General features: G+C 42.5%; 1 protein-coding gene across 1 annotated transcript in view; it reads left to right on the plus strand.

Moving 5' to 3' along the window:
• The window catches only part of LOC139459898 (complement C3-like), a 50199-nt gene that overhangs the window by 9161 nt on the left and 20449 nt on the right, over window positions 1–20589 (plus strand). Inside the window, exons 3-20 of the mRNA XM_071241618.1 lie at window positions 1040–1240; window positions 1635–1705; window positions 4031–4159; window positions 5439–5481; window positions 5579–5672; window positions 6674–6773; window positions 6923–7162; window positions 8721–8918; window positions 10164–10283; window positions 10922–11014; window positions 11450–11650; window positions 13184–13342; window positions 13727–13801; window positions 16141–16246; window positions 17216–17398; window positions 17747–17879; window positions 18722–18950; window positions 19544–19753. Of these exons, the coding sequence (XP_071097719.1) occupies window positions 1040–1240; window positions 1635–1705; window positions 4031–4159; window positions 5439–5481; window positions 5579–5672; window positions 6674–6773; window positions 6923–7162; window positions 8721–8918; window positions 10164–10283; window positions 10922–11014; window positions 11450–11650; window positions 13184–13342; window positions 13727–13801; window positions 16141–16246; window positions 17216–17398; window positions 17747–17879; window positions 18722–18950; window positions 19544–19753 (2585 nt within the window). The remainder of the gene's footprint in view (window positions 1–1039; window positions 1241–1634; window positions 1706–4030; window positions 4160–5438; window positions 5482–5578; window positions 5673–6673; window positions 6774–6922; window positions 7163–8720; window positions 8919–10163; window positions 10284–10921; window positions 11015–11449; window positions 11651–13183; window positions 13343–13726; window positions 13802–16140; window positions 16247–17215; window positions 17399–17746; window positions 17880–18721; window positions 18951–19543; window positions 19754–20589) is intronic.

The raw sequence follows: 20589 nt of genomic DNA on the forward strand, positions 1-20589 counted from the left end.
ACGTCAGACACTAATGCTAGATGACCGCAATACCCGTGATGATTGGGGTTAGAATTGGTCTTCACACGCCTTGCTTGCCGTAAGAGGCGACCATGCTTGTCGCAAGAGGCGACTAACGGGATCGGGTGGTCAGGCACGCTGACTTGTTTGATGCCTGTCATCGTATCCCAATTGCGTGGGTCGGTGTTCATGATATCAATCACTGGATTGCCTGATCCAGACTCGATTTACAGACCGCCGTCATGTAGATGGAATATTGCTGAGTGTGGTGTTAAACAACAAGATGACGCCATGTTCTGTTGTTTCACATATGCTGGATGACGTCATGTACTAATTTGTTTCAAGTATATTAGATGACGTCATGTACTAATTTGTTTCAAGTATATTAGATGACGCCATGTACTAACTTTGTTTCAGTATATTAGATAACGTCATGTTCTGAAGTTGTTTCACATTTAGTAGAGCACGTCATGTTCTAATGTTGTTTCACATATACAAGATGACGTCAAGTACCAATGTTTTACACACATATATATATATATATATATATATTTGTGTTTGACATACATGACGGTGGGTTTATATATTTAGGAGATAAACACACTATGTTTCTAATGTAGGTTTTGGGTTACTTGTAGATTTAACCGCGCTAATCTGAAATTGGAACCAAACGCGCATTTTGTTTATCTTCATTTTTCTAAACTAAATAAAACGCGAAATCTTTGGTGTTTTCAAGTATATTCAGTGAAGCGGCATGGGTTGAGTCCAGTGTTTTGAGTGGGTTGTCGATCTGAATTACGCGATCACCGACAACAGCCTGAACAATGTATGCGCTGTATATGGTCAATCAGTTTGTTTGCATCGTAATACACTCCGAACCTGCGCGTTCGGTTCCAAAAGAAAGCAATTTAGCGCGATTAAATCGACAGGTTCTCCATTGTTTATCTCCTAATTAACCACCTCTGAATGACTAATCAGAACCAAATCACTTCCAAATTCACGGTAGAATTGCTATTTAATGTTGTTTTACGTATACCAGATGACGTCGTCAATGCCACAATTCGCCTCCCGCTGTCAGCCCTGCCACAGACGAAGTTGGACCCCTTCTACGTGTCGCTGGTGGCGGAGTGCACGTCCCTGGCGCTGTCCTTCAGACAGGAAGTGCCAGTCCTGGTGGACGACAGCCCGGGGGTCATCTTCATACAGACAGACAAGCCCGTCTACACCCCCGGGCAGACCGGTGAGCACCCACGGAGGGAGCCCCGTAGAATGTCGCTTTACGCGTAGGATCTTTAGTGTTACGCAGTGGTTTTTCTCTTTGCTCTGCAGCAAATACTAACATGAAAACTACATACGATGTACGTACGAATATATTCTGTCAATCCTAGAGGACAACTAGCCTAGATTGTCTGTTCTGTCCGTCCGTATTTCGTTTCCGGAGCAAAACTTAAAAATCGTGTAAGAGTTTTCATCCAAACTTGGTACATGTATTAACCAGGGACTGAAATGGTGCCTTTGCTATTGTGGGCCCTGTTTTTGTTATCTTTTGATGACTCTTGTTTTTAAATGTATACCAACTTTTACATATTAACCATGTTCGACGTGTGTTTAACGTGTGTTTTTGCTTGTTCCAGTCAATATCAGAGTGGTTCCGCTCAATGACCAGCATCTCCCCTCACAGTGGCCCGTGCAGATTGATGTCAAGGTAAGACGAACTTCGGTGGCAGCCAGTCAATTTTGTATTCAAGCACGTGAGATGGCAAAGGCCTATTGTACATATATATATACAACGTGCATGTCATTAGTGACATCGTCTTACCTCACCTTCTCTGAGGTCTAGCTGATAGACCACCTTCCCGGAAACTCTGAGCACTGTTTTCAGATTCTGCCACAGACCACTCAGTCGAGTATTTATATTTGTTAATATACAGTGGCTACATTGATGCAGCTTACAGTGGCCAACAACCCTGCCGTACCAACATCAACGAGGCGGTCGGGTAGCCTAGGGTTTAAAGCGTTCGCTCGTCACGCTTCGAATCCCGACATGGGTACAATATGTGAAGCCCATTTCTGGTGTTCCCCGCCGTGATATTGCTAGAATATTGCTAAACGCGTCGTAAAACCCAACTCTTACACACTCCAACATCAACACTACAATGATTAGCGCTGATGATAATACGACGATGTTTTACTAAGTAATGTAGTTCCTTGTAAAGGTATGGGACGCTCCACATACTGTGTTGAAAGTCTGCAGTGCTACATGAGTATTTTGAGTACACTTTGAGTTTGGCAATAGCGGGACCGCCTCCGTGGTGTAGTGGATCGAGCGTTCACCCGGATAGCCGAAGGTCGGGTGTTCAGTCCCCGGTCGCTTCATACCACAATACTGTGAAAGATGGTACTTGTTTTTCCCCTGCCTATTAAGGAGATAAAACAAGCACATGGGGTACCCATGCATATCAGTGGGCCAGCTTTGAGTCCGAACTGGTACAAACAGCCACACATACAAACATATATGCATGCACATCGCTTTCTTCGTGCAATAATCCTGAACGCGAGGCTGAACCCCATTTCGCCTCCCCTCACCGCATCGCTCATGATGTGCACAGCACATTTTTAAGAACACTTGACAAGGGTGGGATTTTCACCACTGCACCAAACATATCACTGTCTGTCAACAGTGTGCCTTCCTTTACAGCAAGTTATTGTTTCAATTGAAACCAGACTATTTTAAAGACAAAGGCTGAGCAGGAACTTACATAACAATTCACTTTCCAGATTCTGAAGATTTCAGTTGGGGACAAAGGTTATGTTTTGACGTCAACGTGTGAAACATATATCGGATTGCGTTCCATATGTCTGAACACTCATTTGTGACTGTTTGACTCTGGTACATGTATGTATGGTACTGGTACATGTATGTTTGACACTTGTACGTGTATGTTTGTCACTGGTACAGGTATGTTTGTCACTGGTACAGGTATGTATGACACTGGCACATGTATGTATGACACTGGTACAGGTATGTATGACACTGGCACATGTATGTATGACACTGGTACAGGTATGTATGACACTGGCACATGTATGTATGACACTGGTACATGTATGTATGACACTGGTACGTGTATGTATGACACTGGTACATGTATGTATGACACTGGCACATGTATGTATGACACTGGTACATGTATGTATGACACTGGTACGTGTATGTATGACACTGGCACATGTATGTATGACACTGGTACGTGTATGTATGACACTGGTACGTGTATGTATGACACTGGTACATGTATGTTTGACACTGGTACATGTATGTATGACACTGGTACATGTATGTATGACACTGGTACGTGTATGTATGACACTGGTACATGTATGTTTGACACTGGTACATGTATGTATGACACTGGTACATGTATGTATGACACTGGTACATGCATGTATGACACTGGTACATGTATGTATGACACTGGTACATGTATGTTTGACACTGGTACATGTATGTTTGACGCTGGTACATGTATGTTTCACACTGGTACATATATGTTTGACACTGGCACATGTATCAATGACACTGGTGCATATATGTTTGACACTGGTACAAGTATGTATGACCTTGGTACATGCATGTTTGACACTGGTACATGTATGTTTGACACTGGTACATGTATGTATGATACTGGTACATGTATGTTTGACACTGGCACATGTATGTATGACACTGGTACATGTATGTATGACACTGGTACATGTATGTTTGACACTGGTACATGTATGTTTGACACTGATACATGTATGTATGACACTGGTACATATATGTTTGACACTGGTACAAGTATGTATGACCTTGGTACATGCATGTTTGACACTGGAACATGTATGTATGACACTGGCACATGTATGTATGACACTGGTACATGTATGTTTGACGTTGGCACATGCATGTTTGACACTGGTACATGTATGTTTGACACTTGTACATGTATGTTTGACACTGGTACATGTTTGACTGACTACTCCCCAGAACCCGGACTCTGTAGCGGTCAGCCGGTCAGTGAGTGAGGGAAACCAGAGCTTCGTGACGGACAAGCTGAAGATTCCGGACAACCCCGTGTATGGCAACTGGACAGTGGAGACAAAGTTCTACAACATGGTATGGGAGCTGTATAATGTTCTATTTAATCTTACACCGCCCCCGCAGTTTAGTGGATAGAACATCTTCACCTCTACACACGTCGCTATAAGTACAATCATTTTGAACGCGACGTCAAATCCCGTTTCACCACACCTCACTTATTTAACCTTAAACACTTTCCTTTTGTATAATGACTCGTACAGTGTATAATAGAAATTTAATTGATAATATCCAATGAGTTGTGTAATTTGTAGGTGCAAATCATGCATTACAAGGGCAGTTAAATAAACACTTTCGGGGGATTTTCATTCATGTACTGTTACAAGATGGCAGGTGTTATCTAAGGGTAGTCATCGACCGCTCATTCACAACGCGACCTATTTCTGTACTATGTTCTTACAAATATGTCCTTGCCTGTAGTTATGAAACGATGTCTTCCATTAATTATACACCCGAATGAGCCGTATGTATTGTTTGTATAAAATCACACGAAACCGTGCATTAATGTTTCTATTATTCTGTGAATACTATAAATTCTAGAGGAGATGACAGCGTTATGATGGCTTTGAAATACCGAAAAGTGTGTACTTTACAGCAGGAACATGTACATATATTACTGTATTGGGCATGTATTTAAAAACCTATAAAAAACAATAAAAATATCTGGCATATCTGGCATACTCTAGACTGTTACGGGACTCGGAAGGCCCAGTTGTCTAAGACGCCGCAATTCGCAGTGACGAGTTGCGTCCCTTGGGTACGCCAGAAACCTATGATTGTGGGTTCGAATCCGTGTTATCCCAATTATGTTCTAGGTTTGTCAGCACCATACCCGTGCTCGTGGGTTTCGCGGAAGTGGTAAACGTCTGACACCTGCATAACTTCGGGCTTTCCTCCCACATTAAGCTGACACGCCGTGATATAACTGGAATAATTTTCAGCAGCGACACATCTCAACTCACTCACTCTAAACTGTTATAGGGGCGGTCGGGTAGCCTAGGGGTTAAAGCGTTCGCTCGTCACGCCGAAGACCAGGGTTCGATTCACGACATAGGCACAATCTGTGAAGCCCATTTCTGGTGTCCCCCGCCGTGATATTGCTGGAAAATTGCTGAAAGAGGCATAAAACCATAGTCACTCACTCACTCACTCTAAACTGTTATATCTTTACTATGTGAAGTAGTGGCCTTCTGTGTCCTGAATGATCACATGGAAGTCGTTAGCAGATACATTAGCGTAGCAGATACGTTAAAACGTAACATCTTATTGTACATGTACATTTATATCTATATTTCAGTTGAAAACTTCGGCCAAAGTACGTTTTGAAGTCAAAGAATATGGTAAGAATCGTTTCTACTTTTCTCACTTAAAATCGTTGGTTTTATGCTCTTAAATCGTGACATCTTCCTATTATTGGATTCGAACCTTCTCTTCTAGTGTTGCCGACGTTCACAGTGAAGTTCGACGTAGCAGAGCAACACAGAGTTATCCTCCCTGACACAGAGCATTTCAACACAACACTCAAAGCAACGTAAGTCCTATACCTGGCTCATGTGCCTTTTGGTTGTACAGTCAGGCCCCGTTATTTCGGAACCTCTGCAATCTGGACAGTAACTGTTGGAAACGTCTACACTAAGGCTACGAAAAAGGGAAATTACAATGTTTCTCAATCATTGGCGCGTCAGTCATATTGATTGCTAATAAAAAGCAAGTTACTAATTTCCAGAGTCATATGAGTGACATTGCATCAAAGTTTCTATATTTCTTGTGGAAATAAAAGAACTGTTCTTCTCTCAGTACTTATTTTCAAAAAGGAAGAGAATATCTGCATGTCAACTTCTTTATTATGAGGAACACAACGTTTCGGAGTATATCCTTACTCCTTCTTCAGGTGAATGATGAAGGCGTAAGCATATACTCCGAAACGTTGTGTTCCTCATAATAAAGAAGTTGACATCCATATATTTTCTCCCTTATGTGAATCATTTTTTGTTTAAACGTCATATCTTTCTCCGCAATTTTAAGATACATGTGACCGACAAACATGTATTATTCAATGTAGCCCAATACAAAAGAACATAACTCACCGTTCATTAATACGGATATTTGTTAATTCGGACGGTTTAATTAAAATTTTAAGGTCCGGACTATGGAGGTTCCAGGTATGTGTGATATGGAGACATCCCCTCATGGGTACACAGCTTTCATGAAGGGTCGATGCTCATAATATCAATCACTGGGTTGTCTGGTCCAGACTCAATCATTTACAGACCGCCGTCATATAGCTGTAATATTGCCGAGTGCGGCGTAAAACAAAAAAAACAACCAACATGAATGACGTTTCGTCTTATCCAATTGAGTTCAAGAAACGTTTGTAGCTCCCAGACCACCAACTTAACCCGGAAGAGAGGTTTAATTTATCGAAATCAAATTATAATCACAAGAGTAAATGTAGAAATATAACATTAAAAGTCGAATTTTTGGCAATATCATAATGTGATTATTACATTAATATGATGATGTCTCTTTCAGATACGTATTCGGGAGGCCAGTCAAGGGTCACGTGACAGTGACATATGGACTTGTTTGGCACGGGCATGTGTTCCCCATGGGAAAACAACGTAATATTTTGGTAAAATTTCACATGATATAATAGCTATCTTTGAAACTGACATATCTTAATTAGCCATAATGAGTCGACTCTCGCTCTCTGAATTGTTGGAATATCCGGTCTTCTTTATAATGGTCTTATTTGTTAGAAGCATCTCACGTCCATTTCAGTTGAACGGTACCGGCATGGCGGAATTCCACGTCAAGACAGACCAGGTGAAACTACCCGTGGAGAGTGTGTGGTTTCCTAATGGAGGAAGGTTATATTTAGAAGCTGACGTCACAGAAGAGGCTTCTGGGAAAGTGGAACACGCTATTGACCAGTCTGTTGTTTTTGCCGAAACTGCTTATGTTTTCAAATTTACAAGATCAAGTAGATTCTTCAAGCCAGGTCTACCGTACATACTGAGAGTGAGTTATGTGTTGTAGAACAGATTATATATGTATTATTCCACGGTCCAGTGGGGAACCTATTTTCAATTCTGAAATGAGGTCAGGTGTTATTTTCTTCTCTCATATCCACCGATGATCCAAGGTCAGCACTGCACGTTTGTAAACACTATGTTTCTCAATCACCCGTGAATGCATACGGTCCCTTTGATTAAAGGCAGGGCACGGGTGGCCCAGTCGTCTAAGGTGCCGCGATTCGCTGTGCAGAGTTGCGTCCCTTGGGCACGCCAGAAACCTATGATTGTGGGTTCGAATCCCGGTTCGCCCCGATTATGTTTCTAGGTTTGTCAGCACCATACCCGTGCTCGTGGGTCTCACCGAATTGGTAAACGTCTGAGACCTGCATCACTTCGGGTTTTCCTCCCACATTAAGCTGACACGTCGTGATATAACTGAAATAATGTTAAAAGCGACGTTAATATATTAATAATGTGTTATATTGCCACGATACATTGACCAAAGGGTGTTATATTGTCCTGTTAAGAGCCATATTGAAAATCATCTTCAGCAACCTAAGCTTGTCGTAAAACTTGACTAACGGGATCGGGTCATCTTCCCGAGGCAAGAGCGTTAACTGACTTTACAAGTCCAGTTTCCACCCTTGCCGAACTAGGCTGGAATTTCTGGGCTCGATCGTAGCGCCACCAGTGGCCATTACGAGATATGTCCATTCTATGCCTCTCCCATATGAACCAATCAGATTCCACCTCTCGTATCACATGCATTTGCTTCAAACAAAATGGTGGCGCCCAGTCAAGACGATCTGATCGACCATCAAGATCTGTTTTGTGATAAAACGGTTCTTACTTCGCGAAGTACATCAAATCACATGAGCACCTTGATTAAAAACATGAAAAGTTTTGGAAAATATCTGTTGACAACGAGTTGGCGATGCACATGCTTTGCAAATCCTGCAATCGACCAAACTCTGCATGACAGTTTACAAACCGGATTTTGATTTCGGTGCGCAATTTTGATTGGACTATGCATAGACTCGTTAGCCCAGCCAAAATGTAACTCCATAATACCAGCCTAGTTCGGCAAGGGTGGAAACTGGACTTTTATAGTCAGTTAACTCTCTTGCCTCGGGAAGATGGGATCGGGTGGTCAGGCTCGCTGACTTAGATAATGATGATGAACCTTGAGATAACGAAAAACACCGTTTTAAGATGCATTCAGCTGATACATTTTCTCCAGTCGTCCCCAAAGTGCCAAACACGTAACTCCATTCACGTGAGACCCGTGAAGATCCGGGGAAGTATTTTGCCAGATTGCCGTAAAAGGCGACTATGATTGTCGTTAGAGGCGACTAACCGGATCGGGTGATCAGGCCCGCTGACTTTGATGATGCATGCCATCGTATCCCAATTGCGTAGATCGATGCTCACAATGTCAATCACTGGATTGTCTGGCCCGGGCGCAATTATTTACAGACCGTCGTCATATAGCTAGAATATTGCTCAACGCGGCGTAAAACAACAACCAACAAACAACAAACAAACTATGTTTTATTGTCCAGGTGGATGTAGTCCGAGCTAACGGAGAGCCTGCGCGAGGGTTGACTGTGGTCGTGGAGGGCGAGGCGGCGGTGAGGGAGGAGGGCGTTCAACTGACCCCCTGGAATGGGGGAGAGAGGAGGAACTTCCGGACAGATGACAATGGAAGACTGACGCTTGACTTCCGGTTGCCAGCAGACGCCAAGAACCTTCACTTCATGGTGATGACCGCAACCCGGATCTCATCCAAATCAGATTTTAGTTCTTGCTGCCGCTTTAACAAAGATCTGAAGACATCCATTTACAAGTCACGTCAGAACGACCTTTCGCGAACTTTGACTGACCAATGACATGACTAACAGGAAGTCGACGTTAGCTAATCAGAAAATAGCCCCTCGAGCTAAACGGCTAGTTTCAAACTGGCGACTTCCAATCCAGTCAATTCATTGAAAGATATCGAAACAAAATTCTCGATTCCAAATTTGAAAACTGAAAAAGAAGGCTCTGGATTGTCTCCTTAGATGGCGGAGATTATATGACGGTACTGCACACGGACTATGCAAAGTCTCTTCCGTCCATCTTTTATCACTTTGAAGCGAGAGATGGACGATGATTTGACGGAATCAGTCGTACAGCACGTAACTGTCGTTCGGAATACCCAGTGTTCACCTTTACGAGGTTGCATGATTTAGAAAACACTTTCCCACTGTCTCAGTCCTGATTTGGTTAGCGACGCTCTGATTGGTCGGAAAAAGGTCACTCTGACCTGACCCGTTATGGGATGTCTCCAGATATTTGTTTAGCGAGAGCGAGAACTAGGATCTGATTTAATGAGATTGACCACAACCCATAACAGAGAGCCGAATAGGCTACATATTTATCAAAACCACAAATGTAATTCCGGAGAGGAGGGTGTATCCTATACTCTTAGTGTGTATGGCAAGACAAAAATGGGAATCGGACTGCGTCATCGTTTCCTGGCGTCGATAGTGGCGCATGCTATCTACCAAATTATGGTTTCAGTGATTCTGATTCAGATTCGATACGATCGTCGCAATCACTGACTGTAGCGTTAAATGGCTTTCAATAGCTTAACCCAGTATCTTATGCACAGTAGCATGGCTACGTTGCCTTGATCAAAGTTGATCGCTTCGTATCTATCACTAAGTACATCTGCTGTGATAAGTGAGTGAGTGAGTGAGATTTTCACGAAGATTTGAACAGTAATCCAGTTATATCACGGCGTGTCAGCTTGATGTTGGAGGAAAGCTCGAACTGATGCTGGCTTGATAAGAGTATGGTGCTGACACACCAAGACAATCGGGGCGAATCGGGATTCGAACCGACGACCTTGGTTTGGTTTCTGGCCCAAGGGACGTAACTCGTCAGGCAGGTATCAAAAGAAGTCCTTCGTCTGCAGTCTTCTGTGATAGACAAGATTCGTGATCACATCCTATTTCTTTCAGCTGAAGTCCAAAACAAAGGGCCTGGCACGAGCGTCTGAGACGGTGGCCCATTTCGGCGCGTCCCCCTACTTCTCCCCCTCAGACACCTACATGCTTGTGAAAGCCAACCCTACTGCAGGGGTGAGTGGTCGCTAGGTTCCAAAACTACATCGTTCGTTGATGTACTCAACGAATGGGTAGCTTTGTTGTAGTCTCAATCAAATTCCCATTTGGCAAAGAGTTGATATTGTGACGGCAAACTGTTAACTTTACCCCGAAAGTTTATTCCACAAATGTCATCATCCAAAACTGGTTTTCACAGGATATATCGCTTGGGTGAAATCAAGAGATATCTCATAGTAGATATAGGTACAATCAAATTGCATCACAATGCTTTGCAGACCATTGTGATGTCAAAATCAAATGCCATCGCTAATCTCAGATGCTAGTCGGCTGTAGTTTTTTACAATAAAGACATTGGTTATCACTGTTTACCAAAAGTGAAAAAGTTGGAAGAATTATTTTGAATGTAAATGCAATCTCATTCTCGTGTCTTTTGATGTTTAAAAAATAGCAACACAAGTCTCGGAGAACCTCATTCACACGCACTTGTCAATCTACTAATTAATGATCAGGAAAGCGATCAGTTAACCTATCGAAATAGATTTTAAAAATATGTCTCAAACTGGATGTATGAAAGAATACCCTATTAATTATGTCTCTGTTTATTCACTTGGGATAATATATTTACAAACATCTAAATCTTATAATTAATCTAGGATTTCCAGGACGATATCCCCGCCGTTGGAGACTACATAACGGTTCAGACGACAAACACGGACCCCGTTGACCTCAACGTCATCAACCTGCTGGTAGGCATAGCAACTAGTGTTGCGTGTAAATCAGTGAAAAGGACAAAAAGTATTTCCATATTCATAAGAAATATCTGCTAAAAGTGGAGTCCACTGAACGATTCCGACTATATCATAAGTATATGTTAAAGAATCACTATCAAATAGTGATGATACCAGGTTTTTGCGAGAAGGTAAGCGTATCCAACCACACCGGTGGCACAAACACATGCAAAGGCAAATCAATTGTTCACCTCTGAAACACGGGAACACATGGGACTAGTCAAAAATTAGGAATTGCATTAGACATACATTTTGTCACAGATGCGTCAAATTTGGGAATGTCTTTCACATGTCTATTTTTGTATTCACAATTAACGAAACACGATTAAAGAATCCAGGAATCATGACACGTGACATGAATCAATATATATATATCGCTTTTTGCCTTTTTAGGTTGTTTCACGAGGAAGGGTTGTATTACAACTGAAAACTCGGAACCTGGGCGGCGCACGCACACAGTTCCACTTTCCTGTTACCCCGGAAATGTCCCCGAGTGTCCGCCTATTGGCGTTTTCAATGCGAGGCTCAGAGGCGGGGTCAGAGGTCATAGCTGACTCAACGTGGCTTGATATCGAGGAAAGTTGTGAACATGAGGTATTGTTTTGTTAAAAACTAATATTTACATCATCTCAGGCGTAATCCATCAATAAAAATTAATCAATAATTCAATAGAACGTGTCAACTGCAAGTGCAAATATTATAGCAAACATTATTGTGTATGAAACACTGGATCGATATAAAGATATATTACAAAACATTCTCATCTACTGGTATTAATCATACAGAACTATTTAGGTAGATGTTATGTTTGTTTTTTAAAACTCTCTAAAGCGTACTTCAGTAACGATCAATATTGGGGCCCGGGTGGCCCAGTCGTCTAAGGTGCTGCAATTCGATGTGCAGAGTTGCGGTCTGGGCACTCCAGGAACATGTGATTATGGGTTTCTAGGTTTGTCAGCACCATACCCGTGCTCGTGGGTTTCACCGAAGTGGTAAACGTCTGAGACCTGCATCACTTTGGGCTAGCCACTGCTTGACGCGCCGCGATATAACTGAACTGCTGTGACCCCAACTCACTCACTCACTTGTTGAATACTACAATTGACAATCATGACGGGCGTGTCGAAAGCAACCATTTTTCCATATATTGTGAATGTGTTTGTTCATGATGATGTTGGTGGCTATCACCAAATGTGTTCATAACATTTCTTTCTCTGTTTTGACGTTCCTTATTATTTCCAATTTACTGTGAATATTAGTTGAATTATATTCAGTGTATCGCAGTGCACCCCTAGGGATTCCGGGTTGGAATAGGTTAGAGTGAGTGAGTGAGTTTGGTTAAACGCCGCTTTTAGCATTATTACACTTGGCAGTTATTTCACGGCGTGTCAGCTTAATGTGGGAGGAAAGCCCGAAGTGATGCACGTCTCAGACGTTTACCACTTCGGTGAAAACCACGAGCACGAGTATGGTGCTGACAAAACTAGAAACATAATCGGGATTCGAACCCATAATCATAGGTTTGTGGCGTGCCCAAGGAGCGCAACTCTGCACAGCGAATCGCGGCGCCATAGACGACTTGGCCACCCGTGCCCCCGGAATAGGTTAGAACCTATGATGGATCGGTTGTTCAGGCTCGGTGACTTGGTTGATTGCGTGTCATCGTACACCGACGGTGGGAATCGTTGCTCACAATATCAACCAGTGGATTGCCTGTCCAGATTCACTTATTTACAGGCTATCGAAATATTAGCTGGAATACTGCTGAGTGCGGCGTTAAACAACAAACACACGTTTCTTATCTAATATATAAAGCACTAGATTGACTCGATTATTTACAGGCCGCCGTAATATATACTCTCCGCCAAAAGAAACGCGAACCAAAGAAATATATAGAGAGGTATGGACGATGAGAAGAGATGTTTCCAATGTGTACCACTCAATGGCAAAACTAACAATCAGTCACTGTTGCCACAGTGTCTTTATTCTTATCACGAGATGCCGCACGTGATTTCCAAATTTTACACGCTCATCCTTTTGTCGTTTCTTTTGTCGGTGAGTATATACAGCAGGAGCACTGCTGAATGGAGAGTTAAGCAACAAACAAACCTAAACAAAACATTGCAGATAACTATGAATGACGACTTGTCGAGACGGGACTACTACCGCCCCGGGGACACGGGGACGCTGACTGTGAAGGGCAGGCCAGACATGAACATCGGCCTCCTCGCAGTCGACAAGGCGGTGTACTACCTCAAGAACAAACTCTCCTTGTCTAGAAGCACCGTATGTATAGTGTCTGGATGGAGTCCTGGGATCTAACGTAACTTTGTTCTCACTATTGAAACTAAAACATTACCTTAACTGCTACAGAATGTTTAGAGCTTGTGTCGTCTTAGTAAATGCTTTATGAAGAGTGTGCAGAATATTGTTTTCGAGAAATCTGAAATGTTCAATAGGACTGTTTTGTAGAATGTTTATTTACGTTTCTATTGTTCGAACTTTAATCTATTCATGATTGTAACTGTATTCCGACACTGAAATAATGATTTGAAAGAAAACATATCTGAAGTCAAAATTAGTTGTTTTTTATATGGCGTTGTGACCCCGGTCAATTGTTGTAACTGTTGTAACTGATTGTTGTGACGTCATCACGTCGTATTGCGTCAGGTGTTCGACTCACTGAAGCAACAAGACCGTGGGTGTGGCCGAGGAGGGGGACGGGACAGCGCTAACGTGTTTCAGGTGAGATTTAATTGTTCTTTCAGCTGTACATCAATACAAAACCGGACCTGCCATGTACCAATGCATTTGTGTTGACGTTAACTGGTGTATTACAGCTGTGATTCTGTGACGCTAACCTGTGTATTACAGCTCTGATTCTGTGACGTTTACTTGAGTATTACAACTGTGGTTCTGTGACGTTAACCTGTGTATTACAGCTGTGATTCTGTGACGTTTACTTGAGTATTACAACTGTGATTCTGTGACGTTAACCTGTGTATTACAGCTGTGATTCTGTGACGTTTACTTGAGTATTACAACTGTGATTCTGTGACGTTAACCTGTGTATTACAGCTGTGATTCTGTGACGTTTACTTGAGTATAACAACTGTGGTTCTGTGACGTTAACCTGTGTATTACAGCTGTGATTCTGTGACGTTTACTTGAGTATTACAACTGTGGTTCTGTGACGCTAACCTGTGTATTACAGCTGTGATTCTGTGACGTTTACTTGAGTATTACAGCTGTGGTTCTGTGACGCTAACCTGTGTATTACAGCTGTGGTTCTGTGACGTTAACCTGTGTATTACAGCTGTGATTCTGTGACGTTTACTTGAGTATTACAACTGTGGTTCTGTGACGTTTACTTGAGTATTACAACTGTGATTCTGTGACGTTAACCTGTGTATTACAGCTGTGATTCTGTGACGTTTACTTGAGTATTACAACTGTGGTTCTGTGACGTTTACTTGAGTATTACAACTGTGGTTCTGTGACGCTAACCTGTGTATTACAGCTGTGATTCTGTGACGTTTACTTGAGTATTACAGCTGTGATTCTGTGACGTTTACTTGAGTATTACAGCTGTGATTCTGTGACGTTAACCTGTGTATTACAGCTGTGGTTCTGTGACGTTAACCTGTGTATTACAGCTGTGATTCTGTGACGTTAACCTGTGTATTACAGCTGTGATTCTGTGACGTTAACCTGTGTATTACAGCTGTGATTCTGTGACGTTTACTTGAGTATTACAGCTGTGATTCTGTGACGTTAACCTGTGTATTACAACTGTGGTTCTGTGACGTTAACTTGTGTATTACAGCTGTGATTCTGTGACGTTTACTTGTGTATTACAGCTGTGATTCTGTGACGTTAACCTGTGTATTACAACTGTGGTTCTGTGACGTTAACTTGTGTATTACAGCTGTGATTCTGTGACGTTAACCTGTGTATTACAGCTGTGATTCTGTGACGCTAACCTGTGTATTACAGCTGTGATTCTGTGACGCTAACTTGTGTATTACAGCTGTGGTTCTGTGACGTTAACCTGTGTATTACAGCTGTGATTCTGTGACGCTAACTTGTGTATTACAGCTGTGGTTCTGTGACGTTAACCTGTGTATTACAACTGTGATTCTGTGACGCTAACCTGTGTATTACAACTGTGATTCTGTGACGTTAACCTGTGTATTACAACTGTGATTCTGTGACGTTTACTTGAGTATTACAGCTGTGATTCTGTGACGCTAACCTGTGTATTACAGCTGTGATTCTGTGACGTTTACTTGTGTATTACAGCTGTGATTCTGTGACGTTTACTTGAGTATTACAACTGTGGTTCTGTGACGCTAACCTGTGTATTACAGCTGTGATTCTGTGACGTTTACTTGAGTATTACAACTGTGATTCTGTGACGTTTACTTGTGTATTACAGCTGTGGTTCTGTGACGCTAACCTGTGTATTACAGCTGTGATTCTGTGACGTTAACTTGTGTATTACAGCTGTGATTCTGTGACGTTTACTTGAGTATTACAACTGTGGTTCTGTGACGCTAACCTGTGTATTACAGCTGTGATTCTGTGACGTTTACTTGTGTATTACAACTGTGATTCTGTGACGCTAATCTGTGTATTACAGCTGTGATTCTGTGACGTTAACTTGTGTATTACAGCTGTGATTCTGTGACGTTTACTTGAGTATTACAACTGTGGTTCTGTGACGCTAACCTGTGTATTACAGCTGTGATTCTGTGAAGTTAACTTGTGTATTACAGCTGTGATTCTGTGACGTTAACTTGTGTATTACAGCTGTGATTCTATGACGTTAACTTGAACATTACAGCTGTAATTCTGTAACATTGACCTGTACATTATAGACGAAATACTGTAACGTTGACTTATACATATACACTTTATACATATTCGCCGCGGTTAGATGCAACTGACATTGTTGAATCGACTGTCTGTCTGAATGAATGGTGTTAGGTATACTGGCGCGTCTACTGGAACATAATTTCGCCTTCGGTCGGCTTTGAGTAAAACTACTTTGGTTCAATGACACCCACTTTTCTGTCTTCCAGGACGCTGGACTGACCGTCATCACGAATGCGGGGCTAAGAACAGAGCCCCGGGCACAGAAGGCCTGCTCCAACAAGTACGTCAGACGACGCAGGGAGGAATCGAGAGGTGGATTATCTTAAGATTTATTAGTGAGTGAGTTGGGTTTAACGCCGCTTTTAACAGTATTCCAGTTATATCACGGCGTGTCAGCTAAATGAGAATGCCCGAAGTGATGCAGATCTCACGTTTACCGCTTCGGTGAAACCCACGAGCACGGGTATGGTGCTGACAAACCTAGAACCACAATCGGGGCGAACTGGGATTCAAACCCACAATCATAGGTTTCTGGCGTTTCCAAGGTACGCAACATTGCACAGCGAATCGCGGCGCCTAAGACGCCTGGGCCACCCTCCCTCTTATGATTTATGAAACATCGTTAGTGTGAGGAATTTCTTAACGTTAAAGAAACTGTGAGTGAACAATGGTTTACGTCGCTGTTGCAATAGTCCAGCAATATCACGGCGGGAGACACAATGGGCTATCCACATGTTTGGGATCAAACCAGTGACTTCGGCGTGACTATAGTACACAAACCAACAAGACTATCACTGATATTATTGAACCTGGATTTGAAGCACGTGCAATTGTTGCTGGTCCAATCATAATGATTTTGAAGGTTTTCGAACAACGTCATTGCTGTTCTATATTGGGAATTGAAGTGCTATGACGGGTTGTTGGTTAGGCACGGATCCTGGGTATATGTACAAATATCATTCACGTTCAAAGGTTGTCTTCACAACAGTAGATCTCAGTTAGACCCAGTAGACCCGCAGCCATCCACATCCGCAACCATAACCACTACCACCAGTGAGTGAACGTTGTTTTACGCCGATTTTAGCAACATTCCTACAATATCACGACGGGGGACACAGAAATGGGCTTCCCATATTGAACTCATGTGGGGAATCGAACCCATGTCTTCGGCGTGATGATCCAACACTTTAACCACTAGGCTACCCCACCGCCCCCTACCACCAGTGACACGTATCACATTCCAAGACAATCCTCCGACTAATATATGTATTGTTCCGGCAGACAGTGCCCTGGCGACACTGTGTTGCAACGAGGGGTTCGCCGTTGAGAACGCCACAATCTCCATCTGCTACAAGTTTGCATCTGTTGTGAAGAACGGCACCAAGTCCGAGGAGTGTGCTTCCAGCTACTTCCGGTGCTGCAAACACCTTGTCGAAAACCCTGGCAACCATACGGGATCGGGCAGTAAGCTACTAGACTAATATTATCATTACAATATTCCACAGAGATACCTGCAAGTTAACACGGTTTTGCTATAACTGTTGATCGGTTTAACGTTATCTTCCATATTCTTTAATATTCCATACATATTCTTCATTAAGTAACCATGATCTCTGTTCAGATGGCGATTTTCAGATACGTAAATACATTTTTTGTGCATTTGGAATAAAAAAAATACGAGTATGTATTTTGTGCGGGTATAAAATATGATGATGTGCTCTAACATTCCAGACACTTTAGTCTATGTCACATGCCAAAACACCAAACGCCGTCGTATTCAGATATATACATTATTGCTCCATTTCGAGAAAGGAATCACCAAACCCGAGGACGTAGAAGACGATGGCCTTGACCTTTCGTTCGACCAGAACGACGATGACGTGTCTTCTACCCCCCTAAGATCCAATTTCCCCGAGGCCTGGTGGTTTGAGGACTACGTGCTGGAGTACGTATACAGAGAGTATTTGCATATGGTGATTGTAGTGGAACCATGCAGTAACATTAACTTAAAACTTTAAGCGCTACATTCATCGCCTAATATGCCTCAATGTGAGATTGACCTATCAGAGAGAAGAACTACTGATCCCACATGAGCCCGTATACCGTCAGTAAAAATCCAAGATGGTCGTTACTGACCTAATGTGAGACCGTATACCGTCAGTATCAACCATCTTGGATTTCTCAACACCCACTTCACATATATTTCACAATAAATTTTGGTACAGAAATTCATTTTTCGACACTGTTTTGTGTTTTTTTTTTATATAAGCCCAATATTGTTTTGAATATGCATCCATTTTTGGAATGATATTCGGTAAGCCCAATTTTTTTTCCCGCTAACCTAATATGTCACCGTATAACATAATATGTCACCGTATACGGCAAATAAAGACACCATAATATTATGCAGGGGGGGGGGGGGGGGGGGGGGGGGTGACGCCGCACCGGGCAATAAACCTGACAATCCAGTGATTGACATAATGAGCATAGATCCACGCAATAGGGATACGATGTCATGCATCAGCCAAGTCAGCAAGCCTGACCACCCGATCCCATTTGTCGCCTCTATCGACAACCTCAGTCGCCATTTTGGGCAAGCATGGGTTGCTGAAGACCTTTTCCAACCCGGATCTTCACGGGTTATTGTGACATGACTCACACTTGATTACTATATGTACCTTATTCTGTCTTCATATTTCTTAGTCTCATTCCAAAAATGGATACATCAACACCTATTATTGTTATTCTTGTTATTTTTATTGTTATTATCATTATTTCTATTATTAGTGGCGATGGAAAGAGGGAGATTGAGTTCACCCTGCCGGATACGATCACAACCTGGGTTGTGCAAGCGGTGGGCGTGTCAAGACGCCATAGCTTCTGTGTGGGGAAGGCCCACAACATCACAGCCTTCAAGAACTTCTTTATCCAGCTGGACCTCCCCTTCAGCGCTATCCGGCTGGAGCAGCTGGAGGTCCGGGCCACGATATATAACTACATGGACAGGAACGTCACGGTGAGTAGGGACTGTTAATGGCGGTGAGTGGGAGACATCACGGTGCGTTGGGAACGTCACGGTAAGTAAGGAACATTACTGACGGCGAGTACGGAACGTCTTGGTGAGCACGGTGCGTTACAGAAGACGCACACGAGTGGGGAACGTCGAGGTGACTGGGGAACGTCACGATGAGTAAGAAACGTTTCCGACGGGGTGAGTGGGGAACGTCGCTGTGATAAATAAACGTTAATCGTGGTGAGTGGGGTCCCGGGAACGTCACGGTGAGTGAGAAACGTTACTGACGGTTAGAAGGGAACGTCACGGTAAGAGAAACTCTACTGACGGTGAGTGGGGAACGCCAAGGTAAGAGAAACTTTACCGACGGTGTATGGGGAACGTCACGGTGCAGTGAGAAACGTTACTGACAGTGTTCAGGTAGCACCACAGCTAGTGGGGAATGTTCCTTATGATGAGTAGGGGACGTCACAGTGAATGAAGAACGGTACTGAGAGTAAGCAGGGAGCATCACAGTGATTGGGGAAAGGTCATTGCTCATCTCTTTAAACCCTCAGTTCTATTCATGACATGGTGTATAACATTATGTTTGGCAGGTGAAGATTTATCTCTCAAGTGAAGAGGGAGTGTGTTATTCGGGAGATCCCGGAGAAAACTCGGAAGTTGCCGAGCTAGACGTGCCAGCCAATGATGCGTCCTCGGTGTCTTTCCCTCTCATCCCCCTGGAGGTTGGGGATTACCCCGTCAGGGTGGTGGCCTTCTCCCCCTGGGGCTACGACGCCGTTGAGAAAACTCTCAGAGTCGAGGTAAGTAACTGTTATAGGAACAGCATGTGTTTACACGAGGCACAATAGAAACGTTCCTGGTAATTGGCTTCGTACGTGTTGAATGTAGATTTTCTGTAACGACAGTTTAATGGCCTACTTTTAACAAATTGTAAGCTCATGCATTGATTCTAAACACGTACTCACTAGAACCATCACATCCCACAAAATACAGATACATTTTGCACTACAAATATACCAGCTGGCTCTAATGTATTTATTTATGTATTTATTTTTACCTTTTTATATATATTTAAATATTGATTGATTGTTCAAATGCATTTATCTATCTATCTATCTATCTATCTATCTATCTATCTATCTATCTATCTATCTATCTATACCTTTTTATATATATTTAAATATTGATTGATTGTTTAAATATTGATTGATTGTTTAAATATTGATTGATTGTTTACAATGATTGTTTACATTGATTGATTGATTGATTGATTGATTGATTGATTGATTGATTGATTGATTGATTGATTGATTGAAATTACCCAGTATTTTGCTACTTTGATGCTGTATTTTAAGTCAGATAACGAACGCGTAACTGAACATTCTTTACAAATAATGATACTGGGCAGGTTCTCTGACTCGGACGTTATGTGTTTTGTGTCCTGTCACTTGTTCGTTACCCTTAACATACGCTGAATGCATTATAATAGTTACCGTTTGGGGGGACAGATTCTACTCGCTAAGATCATCGTTTCAGTTTCATCATCGAGGTGTATTGCTTGTGTCATGTGAGGTTGTTACATGCTTGCATGTAGTATGTCGTCACTCGTGTTGATTCTTTCCTTGAGAAAATTATT

This window comes from Haliotis cracherodii, unplaced genomic scaffold (assembly GCF_022045235.1).
Source record: "Haliotis cracherodii isolate W230 unplaced genomic scaffold, xgHalCrac1.p SCAF_13, whole genome shotgun sequence".
Lineage (NCBI taxonomy): Eukaryota > Metazoa > Mollusca > Gastropoda > Lepetellida > Haliotidae > Haliotis > Haliotis cracherodii.